The sequence below is a fragment of the Drosophila innubila genome, chromosome X, assembly GCF_004354385.1.
Source record: "Drosophila innubila isolate TH190305 chromosome X, UK_Dinn_1.0, whole genome shotgun sequence".
NCBI lineage: Eukaryota > Metazoa > Arthropoda > Insecta > Diptera > Drosophilidae > Drosophila > Drosophila innubila.
Genome location: NC_047626.1, coordinates 28,738,527 through 28,756,260, shown reverse-complemented (window position 1 = coordinate 28,756,260; position 17,734 = coordinate 28,738,527). Strand labels below are relative to the sequence as shown.

At 33.7% G+C, this 17,734-nt stretch overlaps 1 protein-coding gene across 1 annotated transcript in view; it reads left to right on the top strand.

The window, feature by feature from the left end:
* Positions 1 to 6,853: 6,853 nt before the first annotated feature.
* LOC117793900 overlaps positions 6,854 to 17,734 on the top strand; it is a 59,379-nt gene continuing 48,498 nt past the window's right edge. The window contains exons 1-3 of the mRNA XM_034634341.1: positions 6,854 to 7,062; positions 17,125 to 17,216; positions 17,331 to 17,442. Coding sequence (XP_034490232.1) covers positions 7,011 to 7,062; positions 17,125 to 17,216; positions 17,331 to 17,442 — 256 coding nt within the window. The 5' untranslated portion in view covers positions 6,854 to 7,010. The remainder of the gene's footprint in view (positions 7,063 to 17,124; positions 17,217 to 17,330; positions 17,443 to 17,734) is intronic.

Here is a 17,734-nt window from a genome sequence, read left to right as displayed (position 1 = left end):
CTTTTTATTAAAACAAAACAATTCGATATAATACTCCGATGATTAAAATATTTGCTGAGAGCAAAATTAAAAGTCTTACTTAAAATAAGTCTTTTGTACTAAATTTAAGAAAGGTCAAGATCCCCAACTTTAAGCACTGCTTGAAATTTATTTTATTTCGGAGACGGTTTTTTTTTGTGTATACTATTTTTTTTCTCCTGTTTTTCTTCTCTTTTTTATTTTAACTAAGCAAATCGAATGGATGAGATTTGTTTTAGAAATATATCGCTTTAAATTGAATTTATATGGACGTTGAACCACCCCAGAATCTGATGGATAACTCTATAACTACGTGCATTACAGGGCCTTGATTTATATGGTAACCCAAATTCTTAATCCACGGTCAGTGCTAAGATGTTTTCACCAAAAACAATAGTTCTAAAATCTAATTCTGGGACACTGCTTTTGAGTTGAAATATATAATTTTTTTTAATTTTTAGCATTTTTTATATTTGCATCTCTTTTGCGTTTTTAGTTCGATTCTGACAAGATTGGTTTCAAAACTCTTGTTAGGACCAGGAATTTTAATATTTTACAGAATCAAAGGACCTTTTTTCCTTAAAACACAATTTTTGGCCATAAAGGGACGAAAAGAACAAAATATTTTAAGTCAAAAAGCGGGGACTGGGAATTGATTTTGGAACTATTTTTTCTTGTTAAAAAATCTTAGAATTGACCATAGATTACGAATTTGGGTTACCATTTTTTGTCAAAAAAATCGATGCATTCTAACGTTCATATCTAAGTATTAGGGATTAATACTGATTGAAATATGCAGATGAGAAAACAATAGAAAAAGGTAGAGCTATGTTGTGGTGAATGAGAACTTGATTGCATAAATGATTCAATTTCAGAAAGAAAATAATTAAGGAAATTTAAATTTATTTTTTATAATAGCTTACATTTTTTTAAATTTTTACATTACTTTTGGTTAACTGCTTTTAATCGTCACAAATCGAATAAAATAAATGTAAAAAAATTGTCTGCTCAATTATAAGATTGCCCACTGTATAAAACATCAAAACACTTACAACTAAATATGACAAATTCCTCAATTTAAATTATAAAACTCCTTCAGTAATTTCCTAATTTATATTGTGGTATAGTGAGATAACTATAGCTTCACACCACAAACATTTAATTGTATTTTTGTTGCTTGGTTATTAATCTGATCTGTTCTGACTCGACGGACAAAAGGCCGAAATCGCTGGAAAATTGAATAAGTGTTAATTGAATATGTCGCAGCCAACGCGAGTGCTAACTATGACATCAAGAACAGGAATAATTTTCATTTTCATTTCCATTCGTATTCGCATTCGTTTTCGTTTTCGTATTCGCATTGAGCCAAGTCTACAGTCACGTGCTGAGTCCCATGTCCACTTTAGAGTCAGCCATGCCGTCTGGACTGGTTTGGGCTTGGCTGCCAGTTTAGTTGTCGTTCTCGTTCTCGTTGACGTTCTCATCCTTGTCCACATTCACATCCACATCTATGGCCTTCCTTTCCTTGTTTCTGTTGAGGGCTCAGCCATGCGTTCTCCTTTCAGATGCTTTTAATTTCCATGTCCGCTCGCTTGCATTTTTCTCGCCTTTGTCATTTCAACTGTTTTTGTTTAAGTGCGCTCAACCACCATAAATGCCACCCACCCAGCCACCCACTGAGCCACCCAACCAGCCAAACGACCCACCCAATAGTCAGGCAATATTCTTCTTATTGTTGTTGCTGTCGTAACGTTCGCATAAACAAAACTATGAAATGCCTTTGTGAGTCAAATCGTTAAATTCTCTGACAATTCACATTTATCATCGGCACAGGCCGCGAATCCTTACAACTTTCATAAGTTTGAGTCAACCAAGCATGCAGCCAGGCTGGCATCCATTCACTCAGTCACTCCCTCACTCACACACTCACTCACCCACTCACTCACTCGCTCACCCACTCACTCACCCACTCACTCAGTCAGTGAGTCATTCAGTCAGTAAGTCAGTCAAGCATCTGCAACCTGCCTCGGGATCTGCTCGATGCCTGCGATAGATATTTGCATATATTTCTCAACTTTTCTATTATTCACTTCAGCTTTTTTTTTTCTTTCTTCTTTCTCTCATAGATCTATTATGTCTGGCTGCAAAAGTTCTCAGCTTTCAGTTCTCGCTCTCAGTTTCTCAGTTCACTTCCGCTCAAACTGCTCGCACACTATTCTTTTTCTCCTCTTCATTTTATTATTCTCTCTATTTTTTTTTTACACTTTTTTTTTATTTTTTTTTTTTGGAAGAAAAACTTTCCCTGCTGCCGCTGCTGTTGTTTGGTGATAAAGGCGCAGCTTTTGTGGTGAATTTAATTAAATTTATGAAAAATTTACATATTTATTGGTTTAAATACCCAAACATTTTCTACTAGGCACATGCATGCGTACAGGGTTGGCTGTCTACAGCCACAATAAAAATGAATATTCATAAAAAAACAATGTATATACGAATAAGAAGTCATTGCGAGAAGAGGTAAGCTAACTAAGTACCCTGTAAAAAGTACTCTCCGATTTTTATTTCCTTTTTTGAAAAAATTAAATTAAGAAATAAACGAACACATTAGAAAAATATAAAATGCTTATGAGAACCTTACGAATCTTTCTTTTTGAACGGCATAATGTTTGATAATGCTCAAAATGGAAAATATGCTGAAAAAAAATTCATTTCCTTTCAAACTTTTTTCTTACTTAGCAAAATTTCGCATGCAGAAGTTTTCAACTTTGCAATGAATTTTGTTTTCATTATTTTGTTAAATTTATTAATGGCTGTTAAAACTAGAATACAAAATTTGCTTCTTGCTTCAACTAATAATTTTAATACAATTTATGATTATCTAAGAATTTTTACTATAATTCTTCATAACTTAACTAAACTTCTTTTTAACTGTTTGATGATTACAGGGTATTTAAAATACTTATATGCACGATGTGTTCTTTGGAACTAATAGGTTGTTACCCAATTGTAAAGTGCAAACATTTTATTTATGCTTAGTTAAATGTGGAAGGGAATTAGAGAAATGGCGTTTATAGACTATAGATTTTTTGAGTGTTCTAAAGGATGGAATCCAAAATCAAGCGAAATAAATAATATATTTATATGTAGTAATTTGGATTCGGATGATGTGAGGTGTCGCCTTTTTAGTCGCTTCACATCGACAAATCGTGAACTAAGCCGATTTGTTTGAAATGTGTGTACGAATAACAATATAACATAACATTTCGCAATTGCTATCTGTACTGCGCTTCCACTCATCCAATTATTGAATTCATTTGTTATCTCACTGATTGAATTTGATATTCGTCGTGTTGTTTTAACTTCTACGAATCGGCTCATTGATCGCACAAGCTTACCAATAAATATTAAAACACTCGACCAATGCCGTTCAATTTAAAATTTCGGTTTAAAAACAAACACAGACTCACACACAATAACATTGCATATTATATTGACAACCGGGAGTAGGAGTGAGAGAAACAGAGAGAGAGAGTTGAAAATACAGGGAATCAAAATAAGAGTTATACAAGTATAATAAATGATATTGTATAAGCCGAATATTGTGTGTGTATATATATTGAGAATTTGTTACTGACGCGTTGAATAAACGTACAGACTTCAATCGTATTCACATTCATATTCATTTTCGTATTCGTATAGTTATTCGAGTTTGTGTTTACGTATTTGGTATTTAAAATTCCAGTTGGTTGAAATTGATATGAATGAGATTTCGGCATATAAAATTAAATATACACAAACCGAAACGAAATGAAACAAGGTAAAATCCCTTAATACCAAGACAAGGGCGTAGGCAGCTTTGGGCGAAGGAAGGATTAGTTTTGAAACAACTTATTTGAAAGAATTGCTTGCATAGTTTCAGAAAAACCACCTTTTGGGCTGCTTTAAGAGATTTTTAGAACACATATTCCTCTGAGGAATATAACTTTGTAGTTAAATTAGTGAACTTTGTATAAGTTAAAACTATTTCGGAGACTAGCCTCCCCCCCTGCCTACGCCCTGGTACCAACACAAAGAGAGAAAAAAAGACAATAAACCACAACAACAGAAATATTATAAATTATTCAAGTTCTATTGACATTTCAAAGAAAATCGAAAGCGTTTAGATTTATAAAAAAAAATACATATAGAGAAATAAGATTTAAGTTTCTGCATTTATTGACTAGTTGACCAACTAGTTTTAATGTATTACCAAATATAAGCTGACATCATAATGAAGTCTTTGCATTAGATAAGACTCATTAAGAAAATCATCGGACTGACTGTTAAATTGAGCTCGATAACTGAATAAATCTGAATTAAATCAATTCATTTATCTGGAATTACTATTCAATACATTTTTTATAAAAAAAAGTTCCGCATTTGTAGATTAAATTAATTTCAAAATTTCAGATGGTGCTTCCTGAAGTAACTTGTGAAGTAACTCTTTGTTCAGGACAATAGGTTTTGATTATTATTTTTTTTTTTAATATATATGCCTAGAGCACTGTCTCTTCTCTTAAAGTGCTTACACACCGTCGGTGTTGTGTAAACACATCGAATTTAAAAAGCATCGGTTCTCACCTCGATGGAAATAGAACAACTTCTTTTTTAATCTGTTTTTCGGTGTCGGTCAAATGCCTTGTAAGAACCGATGGGATTTTTGCTTGACATCCAATGCGAATAATGTGAATGACAAAATTTACCGACGGTGAAAAAGTGTCGGTTAAAAAGTGCCCGTCTGTAACCAGCATTAACAATTCAAGTACTCTTTATTTCTTAAATGTAGGTGCCCCATTATCAAAAATTTTTAGTCTATAAATTACCTTTTTGGGTAATACTTTACCTAAAAATTTTTTACTTGCATTAAAGTCAAAACACATTTCAAATTTATTTCTTTTCATCTCACTTTGTAAGGCTGCTTGTATCCACCTCCAGAACTCTAAAGCAGGCCTCAGACGATGATTTTTTGACCGACACTTTATGCTAAAAAAAAACCGTCGGAGTCGTGTGAACACACAAAATTTTAAAGCGTCGGTAAAAATAGAACACGTTTTTTTTCGTTGGTCAACTCAAGCCACTGAAATGCATCAGGAATAATAGAGAGTTGCCAGATTGAGATATGAGAAAATAACCGATGGTATCTCTGTATGAAAACCGATGCGAATATTGTGAATGGCAAAATTTACCGTCGGTTAAAAAGTTCCCATTTGACGCCTGTTTAAATTAAAACTTCTACAATGTTCTCGAGCCTTATAAGATGACGCAATCGAGTAGATAAAATTGGTTTATGTTGATGTAATTAATATGCACTAGCAGAAGTCCAAACCAATATACAGTTTTCGTTGTCTCCACTTTAACTGTAATATACAATTAACATGCTATTGTTATGCTAACAGTGTTTAATACTTTTGTTAATCCCAAGTACCTTTGATATAGTAGACACACCTCTGGCATTTGAATTTAACAATTACGACAATAATAGAACTCGAACTTTAACGATTCTCCCAGATGTTATTAATCACACACAAACATGCACACACAGACTTAAGCATTAAAGTTGTACTCGTCTGAGACAATATGCCTAATTTATGTGATCTGGGCACCGAGTAGGGCTCGGTCTCTGCCCTCCACCTCATTGAAATGCATGCGCATGCGCCGCTATCGCATGACTTAAGCCCACTCACAGTGGGATAAATCCCAGAAATGCTAATATTTGGAAAAATTATTATAATTGTGAAAAAAAGAATAAATAATGACAAAAATTTTCTTACTATTTTCTTATGGTTTACCTATTTTAATTTTCATTACAAATTTAAAAGTATTCAAGTATTTTAAGTATTCTCCGCTTGCTATTAAGGCCTCTATATTATTATGTCTAAGGCGAGCGTCAACGAGGACTTTTTCACCGACACATTTTAAAACGTCGGTAAAAAACCGACGCTCACCTATGGAAATAGAACACGTCCTATTCCATCGGTTTTTGGCGTCGGTCAACTCAAGCCACTAAAATGCATACAGAAATAATAGAGTGTTGCCAGATTTTATGAGATGGCATATCCATATGACAACCGATGCGAATAATGTGAATGGCAAAGTTTACAGTCAATGAAAAAGTGTCGGTTAAAAAGTCCCCGTTTTTCCCGGTTTTCCCCAATCCTTGCAACAAATGTTGGACCAATCATTTTCTTTTCCTTTTTTAATACTCCCAGAACATTTAAATTTAAAATTTGCTTACATACATATTTACAATTAAACTTATTTTGTTTTTTTTTTTTTTGTATATTAAGCTGTAATTTAAATGTATTTTTAAGTGTTTAAGCCCAACAATAAATAAATACAAATAAAAAGAAATACACAGCGAATTTAAGCATAGTAAGATTGAGTATGATAACTAATTTAATTCATTACAACTGAATAGATATTGGAATGCTCGTTAGTTAATAATATTAATATTATACAAAAACTGAGAAAAAAAAAAAAAGTGAAGTAACATTATTGATTTGATCCATTGTGCGACTGTTGCGCGTCATCGTCGAACCAGTTGAAATGAAAGTGAATTGAGAATAAATAAGGCCGATAGACTCTCTCACTCTCTCTCTCTCTCACTCGCTCTCTCTCTCCCTCTCTCGCTCTCTCTCCCACTCCCTCTCGCTTATGCTCATTGCTCCGATAGGTGGCGCTCAGTTTTCAACGTTGATCGTTGATCGTTTTTGATCGGCGACGCTGGCAGCCAACTTGAAAGACTTGAACTTAACTTGGCTTCTTGCAATTTCTTTGTCGCTAGCTGCGTTCAGTTGGCGGTTTGCATTTGCGCGTTGCGGACGTCTCTCCATCTTCATTTCCCACTCGCCTCGCAGTGGGCCAAGTTAGTAAAAATAGTTTGCGTGTTTTATCCGACTCGCAGCAAGTGTTGTTCGGTTAAAAACTAATACAAATTGTGTGGAAGCTTCAAGATGCTGCAGCATTGTCTACTTGCAACGCTGCTAATCGCCGTTGGCGTTCATGGTAAGTATTTTTCTGTCTAATGGTCGAGAGGTGCTGAATGCAACACGGCACGCAACAAATCCAATCAAATTAATTTATAATATAAAAAAAAAAACATAAGGTTTCCGCATTCGTGTTTGCTATTAATGTTAATCGTTTTGTTGTTTTTTTTCTGTGCAATACAAAAGTGTTGACGTTGCCAATTGGGCTTCCTATGTAACTGTGTGTGTGTGTGTGTATTCGTGTGTGTGTGTATGTGTGTGTATACCTTCGGCTTTGTATTTGTCTTTGTCTTTGCCTTCCTGGCGCGTTTGCCCGGTTGTACTCGTATTTCTTGTTTGATCTTTTGTCTCGTTTCGTCTGCAAATTAGGTAACACTGCTGGCATTTCATTGACTTTTGCTCTTATCATAAATGGTTTTTCCAACAGGTTTCACACACACACACACCTTATCACCTGAAAGGCCTGCAAGGTCAGCTGTCCTGAATGCATGGGCCACAACTTGAGCAACAACTTCAGCTCCGGCTTGGAATCCAGCAGAAAGGCAGCAAATAATGCAAAAACAGGAATTTCAGCCGGTTTCACTTTTCATTTACTTCTCAGCTACATTTGCTCTCTCTCTCTCTCTCTCTCCCTCTCTTTCTCTCTGTCTGTCTCTCTTGCCTCTCTCTTCATCATTCAATTGACGATTCTTACATAATATGCGTGCTCCAACGTTGACCTCCAACTTGATTAGCGGCTGCTTTTTGCTCACTCGTTCAGCTTTAGTTTGGTTTCCACTTGGTTTAATTAACATTTCGCCAACGGCACACATTAACAGCATCGACTATCTATCCATCGGTGTGTGTGTGTGTCTGTGTGTGTTTATACGGATAGAGCTGTGCTTATGAATATGCAAATATTGGCGTATTACTGCAGCAGCTTCGAGCGTTTGGCTTTGAGCATTTTCATGGTCAACTTCAACTGTTTTCCATATTCGGCTCATCATCCACAGCATTCACAGCAGCAGCTCCTACCCCCCCCTAGCCCCCCACCCCTCTCAGACAAGGGATAACACCTTTCTTCTATACATACTTATGCATTTGTAAACATATGTAAATATATTGTATATTGTATGCAAGCATCATCATTTGATTTGAACAATTTCTTCTGGCGATTTCACTTTCATTCGGATAAAAATAAAAAAAAACCCGTTTCGAAAACGTCAGATTGCATTAATTATGTACTTTTGAATGTAAATGTGCTTTCGATTGACACCAAAAAAAAACCAGACAATTAATAATCAACCAGAGGCTATGGGCAAATCGGGGCATAACGGGGCAATTCACACCACAGTCGTCGTATTTATGCAACTCGGTCGAGATTTGATTGTGACATTGATTTCATCTCAATCGAAATTGAAACTCAGCTTCAGTTTCAGTTCGATCAGTCGTTGCATAATTGTATTCACCAATGAAGTGGAACAGCAACAAAAGAAAACTTTCATGCTGTGCTTAACCAAAGACAGAGATGACAACACCATTGAACTGTCAGCTGTGACAGCCAACTTCTAGATGGAAATACTAAAAGTACAAGTATTTATATATATTTTAGCATTAAATTGACGTATAGATAGAAAATACTTTTATAATTAATTTTAAATGCTCATTAATATTATTCCGTTTTCGATCAACTCTTTAGGTTTATATTTAAAAAGTTTAGAAATTTATTTTAAAAATAATGAGTTTGAAAATTCTAAATAAATTACTTTATATAGTTATTAATGGGATCTGGGCCGAATTAAAATGATGGTTATATGAATATCAAATCATTTATAAAATTGGCCACATAAATAAGTTAAAAAAGTATAAAAATTTTGTGAATACATAAAATTCTTTAATAAAAAGAGCCCAATACAAATTCAACACGAAAATAAAATAAAATTATGCTATTTAAAAACAGTTGGACAACAAAAATAAATCTGTTAGTTGTTACAATAATTAACATCATATTTGGATTTTTAATTGTATAAAGTGCTTTTAATTTTATTTTATCTATTTACTAAAAGAAAACAGAACTCTTAATCAGTAAGAGTACTTAGCTTAAGCCAGCATATATGCTTTATTCTTTTTCTCTCCGAGCGTGTCTCTCGGATTCTCACTTATGTTCTTAATGCGATAAATAAACATAATTTAAAAATACATTAAAACGAATTGCAAAAAGGCGGAATCAAGTCAAAAGCGGAGCAAGCCAAGATGAGCCGACAAAGACTTCTCCCGTTTTATCCCGTTTCATTCCCATTCCATTCATTCCATGCCATTCTGTTCCATGCCGTTCGGAGGGCATATGAGCCATTTAAACGCAAATTTGTTGACAAAGGCAAGTGGCTTTGGCCATTACACACTCGAAGCGTTAAGTGGAGACTGAGTCTGGGCAACCAAATTGGAATTATTTACAATTTAAGTGTTGTAAATGCAGCAACAACAAAGAGATGGAAAAAACAATGTTGCAAAAGGAAGCGGCAAAAACATTTAAGCAGCTTAACACACACACACACACACACACACATGCGCGTCGTGAAAAATGAGGCGCAAAGCAGCCACAGAAATGCGTGAAAAATTACTTGAAAATGCCAACGGATAAAAAGCAGAAACCGTTTTACCAAATACAAACAGTTGGCTAGCTTGAGGCAAAAAGAGACACACAAATACAAGACGCAGAGAGAAAGTGACAAACAGATGCAAGAAAGAGCGAGAAAGACAGAGAATGTGGCGGGAGAGAAAGCGAGAGGATGTGTAATGCGTGTATTACAAATGAAGCATTTTAAGTGAAAATATATCAATATAACGCCTTCTTGCCAGCTCATAAGCTGCTGCCAGTTCGCGACACAGAGAACTTACCAAACACACCTCGCATCAGTCGATTGCGTTGGCGATGCCGATGCCGATGCCAATTGTCGACTGCTGACCGGGCGGGACGACTGGCTTGCAATTCTCATTCATATTCATATATCAGTTGTGCAATTTATTGCCTTTTCGTCCGTTTTTCAGTTTTCATTTTTCACACACGCACACTTGTGCACACACATACTTAAGTAGCAAAATTTTCTGTGATTTTTGTTTTTGCTTTGCGACTTGTGATAAATTAAAAACAAAAGAAACAAAATAAGGAAAACTACCAACTTAACATGCCCAAATATTCGATTCCCTAGAAAACTTACGAATTTTATTCGTTGTATATAAACTTAATTTTATATTTTTCATTATATTGCTTATGTTTCCGTTTTCTTAAAAAACTTCAAGAGTTCACTTAGCGGCATTTTCTTTTACTAAGGTGTAATGCACATTATGATAGTCCAGAAATCGTTTATATTTTGTTTTTTAATCAAGAAATATTATGTTTGCTCCCTAGTTCTTTTTACTAAGACTAACTGATATTCATATAAAGAACTCGGCTTCAAAAATTCAAACTAAAATATCTCAAAAACCTCTAGCTTTTATATTGCCAAATTAAATATCTGTTTTATTTTATTATTTTTTTTTAATCAAAAGACAAACAAGTAAGATAATTAAATAGTTTTAAAGTGTTTTAAAAAAAATTAGTGAAAAAATCAAAGACAAAGTAAGGAAAAAATTTTTTGATTGAACTTGTTGGTAATCCGCAGCTGATTATCGTTTTATTGTTGAATTTATTATGGTTAATATATTCAATTCGCTTAAGACACACAGACACTACAACAATGCCACAAAATTGAATTTCATTTGAACGTTGCATCGCCATATTCCTGCCATGTCCTATCCTTCTTTCTCCTGCCTTATTCAGGCTCATACTGGAATCGAACACTTGCCCCGGCTCGGCTCAGCTGAGCTCGCTTTAAATTGCCACAAATGTTAAATAAATTATGAGCATGAGCGAAACAACAACAACAATCGCAATATCAACATCAACAGGCGCCGCACAATAACAACAAAAACAACAACAAGCACATCAATATACATATATATATATATAAGCAAAAAGAAGAGAAAAGCGTTTTCACAACGTGCATAAAATAAAGTTGGCCGATTTTTCAGCTGTTCGCCAGTTTTTCAGTTTTCACTGCGCTACCCTTTGTTTTTATTTGTATTTTCATTTTATTTTCATTTTCTTGAACACATTTAATTTCTTCAACAAGCATTCGAGCGGTATATATTGAGAAAAAGATCCTTTGCACGTTTCAGTTTTCGGCTTATTTTTAATTATTATTTTTCGCATTGGCAATTTCTTAATTAAAGGCAAAAAGTCCTACGTAATTGGCGTTATGCCTTTTAAATAAATTTACAATAATTTTGTTGCGGCAACAGTGGCAGCAAGACCAACAGCAGCTGCAGCAGGTGACAACACAATAAGCAGGGACGGCAACGAAGGTTCTTACACAGGGGTAAGAGCTTGACAAGTTCCGAGTTAAGTCTGACTTACCGCAATTCGTTCAATCAATGAAATAAACAGTGTTTGTAAATGTTGTGCTATGTATTTCGTTGTTTTTTATACCCTTAGGGTTATAAAAGGTTATAATGTGCTTGGCAGAATGTATGCAACAGGAAGTAGGGGGCGTGGCAGACCTACCAAAGTATATATATTCTTGATCAGGATCAACAGCCGAGTCGCTTGAGCCATGTTTGTCTGTCTGTCCGTCTGTTTAATCGTCAATCTCAGAAACCATAAAAGCTAGAGACTTGAAACTTGGTATGTAGGTACCTGGATACCATAGGCAGATCAAGTTTGTTTTTAGTTTTGGATCGTACCACAACAACATATAGCTGCCATTGGAACGATACATCGAAAATGAAGTTTTAGTATGTTAAAGTTTTTTATTTGTTGAGATATTCGTTTCAAATTTGACCGATTTGAACTATATCAAATAGCTGCAATAGAGATGCTCAATCGAAAATTAGGTCTTAGTATGAAAAAGTTTTTTGTTTCTTGAGATATCTGAACCAAACTGATAGAAAATGCATTTAACTAAGTTGTGTCTATCCTGACAGAAGATCGTTTAAATCGGTCGACTATATCATATAGCTGTCATACGACGGATCCGTCAAAAATCAAATTTTAACATGAAAAAGTTTTTAGTTTTTTGAGATATTTTAACCAAACTGTTAGAATATTCATTTAAGTTGGTTTTGTACATTCTGACCAAAGTTGGTTTAATTCGGTTGGATATATCATATAGCTGCCATAGGAACAATTGGTAGCAAGTCAACCTCAGTGCAGAGTATCTGAGCACAGGGTATCCTACTGTCGAGCGTGCTAGACTGTAACCGTCCAGTTGTTTTTCTTTCTTATTATTGCTCTTACTTGAATTGATCATGAAGAAATATCAAAAAATATAAAATGTTCTCATATAACATAAATTTAATTGACAAACTGACCCCTTTTGCAAAAGAATCGTATGTAACAAAAAGTAAATTGTTCAGGCGACGTATTATTTAGATTTAAAAAAGTAAAAAATTTATGGCTTTGATATAATAAATTATTTTCTACACATACGATACTTTTCTTCTCATGAAAATTGAACTAATGAAGAAAATGAATAAGCCGTTTAAAATGACCTAAATAAAACATTTACTCCAAGTAATTTATTTAAGTATATTTTTAAAATAACAAAATGAGCAATTCCAAAGCCCCAAAATGTGACAAAAAAATGTCTATATATCTGAAAAACAATCGGCCTTTTCGATTAAAAGATAAAGGACAAAAATATTGAATTCTCGTCAATGCATCCAAGAAACGACGTGTACTCCTTAATTTAATAAAATTTTAATATTTCTATATAATACAAAAAGCTTAAAAAGATGTTTGGAAGACTTTTAACTTTTTGGTCCTGGTGGACCTTTCTGTAGAAATGTCCAGATTCAACTGAATTCAACTATCTTCCACCGTTTCGGCCAAGTCATCTTTTATATTGCTTGAATGCCTAAGACTTAGGTATTCCAAATGACATTTTGAGAGAATATTATCATTAAAAAAAAAAAATTTGTTAGTTGCTTTTATTTTTTTAGTAGAAATACTTTATTACAAGAGATATGGAGGCAGTGACTTATGGGTAAAGTCTTAATTGCTAAAAACATATTTATTGCAATTGCTGATGAATTGGTTATAAATTTCGATTGTCAAGAGACTCAAAATTTTGTTGAATCTATTTAGTAGGGCTAAATTGGAAAATAATTTGCACATTTAAGTACCTGTGTAATTTAATTCAATGCATTCTTTGTCCGATGTAAAAAGGAAATAGAATTGGCTGCTAATTTAAAGAAAATGTTAGAAAAAATGAGCCGATAGAATTTACATTCACCTTTGGTCTTCAAAATAAAATTTCTGTAAATTTTGTATGGGACATAAGATAATTTCCTGCTTATTCGATTTTATATTACCAGGTGTTGCGTTTGGAGTCATAGAACACAATTGCATAAAAAAGTGCATTTTGAAAAAAATTTAACATACGATACTTTCACAAAACGGGGTCAATATTTCATTGAAAAGACTCTAACTAGAGACCTCACATCTTTTTTCTATAAAATCTTTTAATAGTGAATTATTATCAAGAGTCCTACTATGTTTATCTCCAATTTATCTATAAAATGCACTTCACTAAACATGTATTTACGCTGCCCTTATCTCCTTTCACATTAGAAAATTGTCTGCGACCTTTTCTTACCCCCTTTTGGTCCGGTGCCGCTACACGCCCATGTCCTGGTTAATAAATATTAATTAGCCATAATAATTATACGAAAATGTGTTTCCTTGTTGTGATTTTGCCGTTGTTGTTGTCGCAGTGTTTGTTATTTATTCTTCTGCTTCTTGAATATTTCATGTTCATAATACCACAAAAAAAAAAAACACACACACACACATATATATTAAGCACGCTATTTTGTTTTATTTTATTATTTTACTATTTTTGTTTTTTATTATTTTTTTTTGTTTATTGTTTATTTTCAACAGCATTAAAATTAACTGCGCTTTGCTGCCATTGGCGCATTGTGGTCACTAAATTTGCTTTTGTTACTCTTGTTGTTGTTTCCCATACATAGAGACATAAATGAACATATATTGACCACACATACACACAAGCAACACACACAAGTGTATGTATATGTACACTAACATATTTTTGGTCGCAAATTGAAACTTATTGGCAGGCGCCTCTTAATAAACTACAAAATTCAAGATGCTCTTTCGCTTCGATTGTATCACATCTGCAGAGGATATTGTCATTAAAAGGGTGTTGTCTGTCCGCAAAATATATTTGTCTAACTAAATGGTTTTTTTTTTTTTTTTTTTTGAAGTGGTCTTTCCTCTTTTAATTTTAAATCCTTAAACGAATAGCTATAGATTTCGCTAAACTTAAAAACGGCTTACCGTAGATTAATTTTTTTTTATGGATATCTTGATTATATGTTTAACATTATTATTTAATTAGATTTCTATATTCATATGTCTGAAATAGAATTAATTTTTCAAATTGCTTTTACCAAATATTACACATAGTTGTATGTCCATATGATTATAATACATCTTATTTATATATTTATTTAGTTATTATTACTAGAATATACATTTAAATTTTAAATTAAATTTAAAGAAAAATATTAAAATGACAAAGTAAACTAAATGATTATTTAAAATATAAATGTTCTGGTGGTATCTAAAATAAAAAAAAATGCTATACGGCATGCTATATAATCGATTTGTATTAATCAGGGGTGCCACAGATAACAAAACAAACCGAAAATCTTCCAAAACTCCATATATTTTTGGGAGTTTTTCGGTTGGTATCTTTTAATTTAAATTTGGATAAAAATTAAATGTATTCTTCTTTCTATTCTGTAAAAGAGAATTTCAACTTCGACATGCTGTTTGTTGTGATGCTTTTCTTTGTTTGTTTGTTTACTTATTTTGTAGTTTTTTTTTATATAATTTTTTGTTATTTATTTGCAAATTGAAACTCACACAAAATTAATCCGCAACGCGCGTTTCGCATAGGCGTCGGAGCGTGGATGTGAAGGGGGTCACAATTTTGACCGTTGCATTTTGTTTCACAAAAACATTTTTTGCAACCTGAATAATGTAACCGAAAGGCAATAACAAACAAAAATAAAACTATGTGAAAATGAATAAATAATAGGCGAAAACACAAACAGAAGAAAAGAGTGGAGGCACTATAAGAAGAGATGCGAGATAGGGTGGGGAGAGAAGGGAACGTCACCAAATTTATATAAATATTTGTAGAGTTTTTCTGACTTATTTAAAGTTGCGGCTCATTGCTCAATTTATGGCAACGCGCTGAATTCGTTTCGCATGCACTTTGACTGCAAATATTAATGCAGTTAACGAAGTCGGCTTAAACAGCATGCCACAGGGTATTAAATGCGGCTTTTGTTGCACTTTCGCCTCAAGCAAAGCGGGCTAAACAAATGGTCAAAAGTCAATATGTGAAATTTATTAAATCAATGAATGATTAAATCGCTTAATCGCTTATAGTATATAAATGTATTTGAGTTTAAAAGGCTTTAATTGTGCATAAACCGCGACACTAATCACTTTTGGGACGCAACTTTTGTTGCATTCTTTGAGGGTAACTTTTTAGGATTATGCGAACATGAAGCGAACGAATAAATCGAATAAATCACAAAGCTATCAATTAATTGACAGTTGGCCAAATGCCAATAATGAAAAATCAAACCGTCCTCATTCAACAATAACAACAATATGTACGCAATATCCTTATAATGTTTATAATTATAACAAGCGTTGATAATGGCACGCACATTGCGTATACGCAGCATGGCACAATAATAGTGTGTATTTAATTAATATTAGCCAAATGGATATGCTTTATGAATAATTGCCGAGACAGTTTGTTGCACAGACACACACATACAGAGCTCTATTACTACCCTGTAGATAGTAAAGAGCGGGTCTGTCACACTTGAGTTCATGACTTGAGCATACAAACATACTAGAAAATGAATCGTGTCAAAAATAGAGTTTAATTTAAATATAAATTTTAACAAAAATGTTGTGTTAACAGTAGCAGGGTATCTGCTGTGCTTCTACGTGTATTTTTCACACACTCTTCATTGTTTGTTTTTATTGTTGTTGCTGCTGTTTAGACGCGTCGTGTTAATCTAATGCTGTTAGCCAATTTATATTCATTATTTGCGACTCAAATGACCCCACCCCTTACCATGGATGTGGTCATGTGTTGTTATTGTTTTTGCTGTTCTTGTTGTTGTTGTTGTTTCTGAAGCGTTTGCATTAATATTTCAGTTTTAATTCGCTGCACTTTTTAGTTAATCAAATGAAAATCGCAATTTAATTATTATTTATGTATCTTCTCGCTCTTTCTCATTCATTTATTTACTCCAATCGTTTATTTCTGTTTTTTTTTAATTGATAATTTGATATATTTTTGTGGCTTTAACGCAAATGTCCCGCTTAGATTTGTCCATATAAAAACTATAAAAATAGCTTGCATAATTGTTGAAATGCGATTGTTATTTTTGCTTTACATGACTCTAAAAGTTATTTGTGTTATTGTTGTTATTCATTAATTAATTGCAATATCATTTAAGTGCACTACAAAACATAATGCAACTGCCTCATTAAATCGGTTCGTGGCACTCGGAAAATCAAAATGAAATCAAAGTTTTCAGGCAGATGAAATTTGAAAACAAGCCTGGATATAAGTGAGGATATCGATAAAAGCATAATAATAATAATCAGGGCCTAAAGCCGTGATCGAAACCGTAACGTTCAACCGGTATTAACCGATTGAAATCGGTAACCGTAACTAAAACCCTAACCGAAACTTAATCGTTTTTCAAATTTATTTTGATTTAAAATATTGATTTTATTAAAAAAATTTTTTTTTTAATTCAAGAAGTTTTGTTTACTTACTAACTTTCTGATAACATTTCTTCAACTTAATTCTAAGTTATGAGCCGAAATCGAAACCTACAAAAACCGGTAACCGTTACGAAGCTATTATACAAAGAATTTTCGTATTAAGAAAAGAGTTACAAAAACCCTAACTGATAATAATTCTACCTTTTGTTACAGCCCAAAACAAGGAGAAGGAAGAGTTCGTCTGCCCTTCTAACATTGCCAATGGCAACTATGCTGATCCAGCGACCTGTCGCCGTTTCTATCAGGTAAAGTTGCAATTCCACTCAACTTATTTAGTTCCTTTGCATTTGGCCAAAGGTTGGATCACTCATTACAGTTGACACTAACGAGTTGCATCGATTTCTTCTCTCTTCCCTTAGTGCGTGGATGGCTACCCCTATTTGAATCGTTGCCCCTCTGGACTATACTTTGACGACTTGCAAAAGTTCTGCACATTTAAGGATGAAGCCAAATGCGGACCATTGCCAACAAGTAAGTGATGAAGTTATGTCTAAGCTGCCCCAGACGGCTATTAATAAAAAGACACAGATATGGCTTAAGGTGCACCGAGATAGACAGAGACGGACAGACTGAAAAATAAATACCAAAAAGAGAAGGACTGATGGGTGTATTGTCTGCGCTACAAATGGCCAAGGGATTGGCATTAGTAGAAGAAACAATTGAAAGTGCGCTATAAATCAGACAACCCAAAAGTTTAAGTGCACTCTAAATACCACATATGCATGCAAGAGCGAGACGGCCAAACAGCGAGCGACAGAGACAG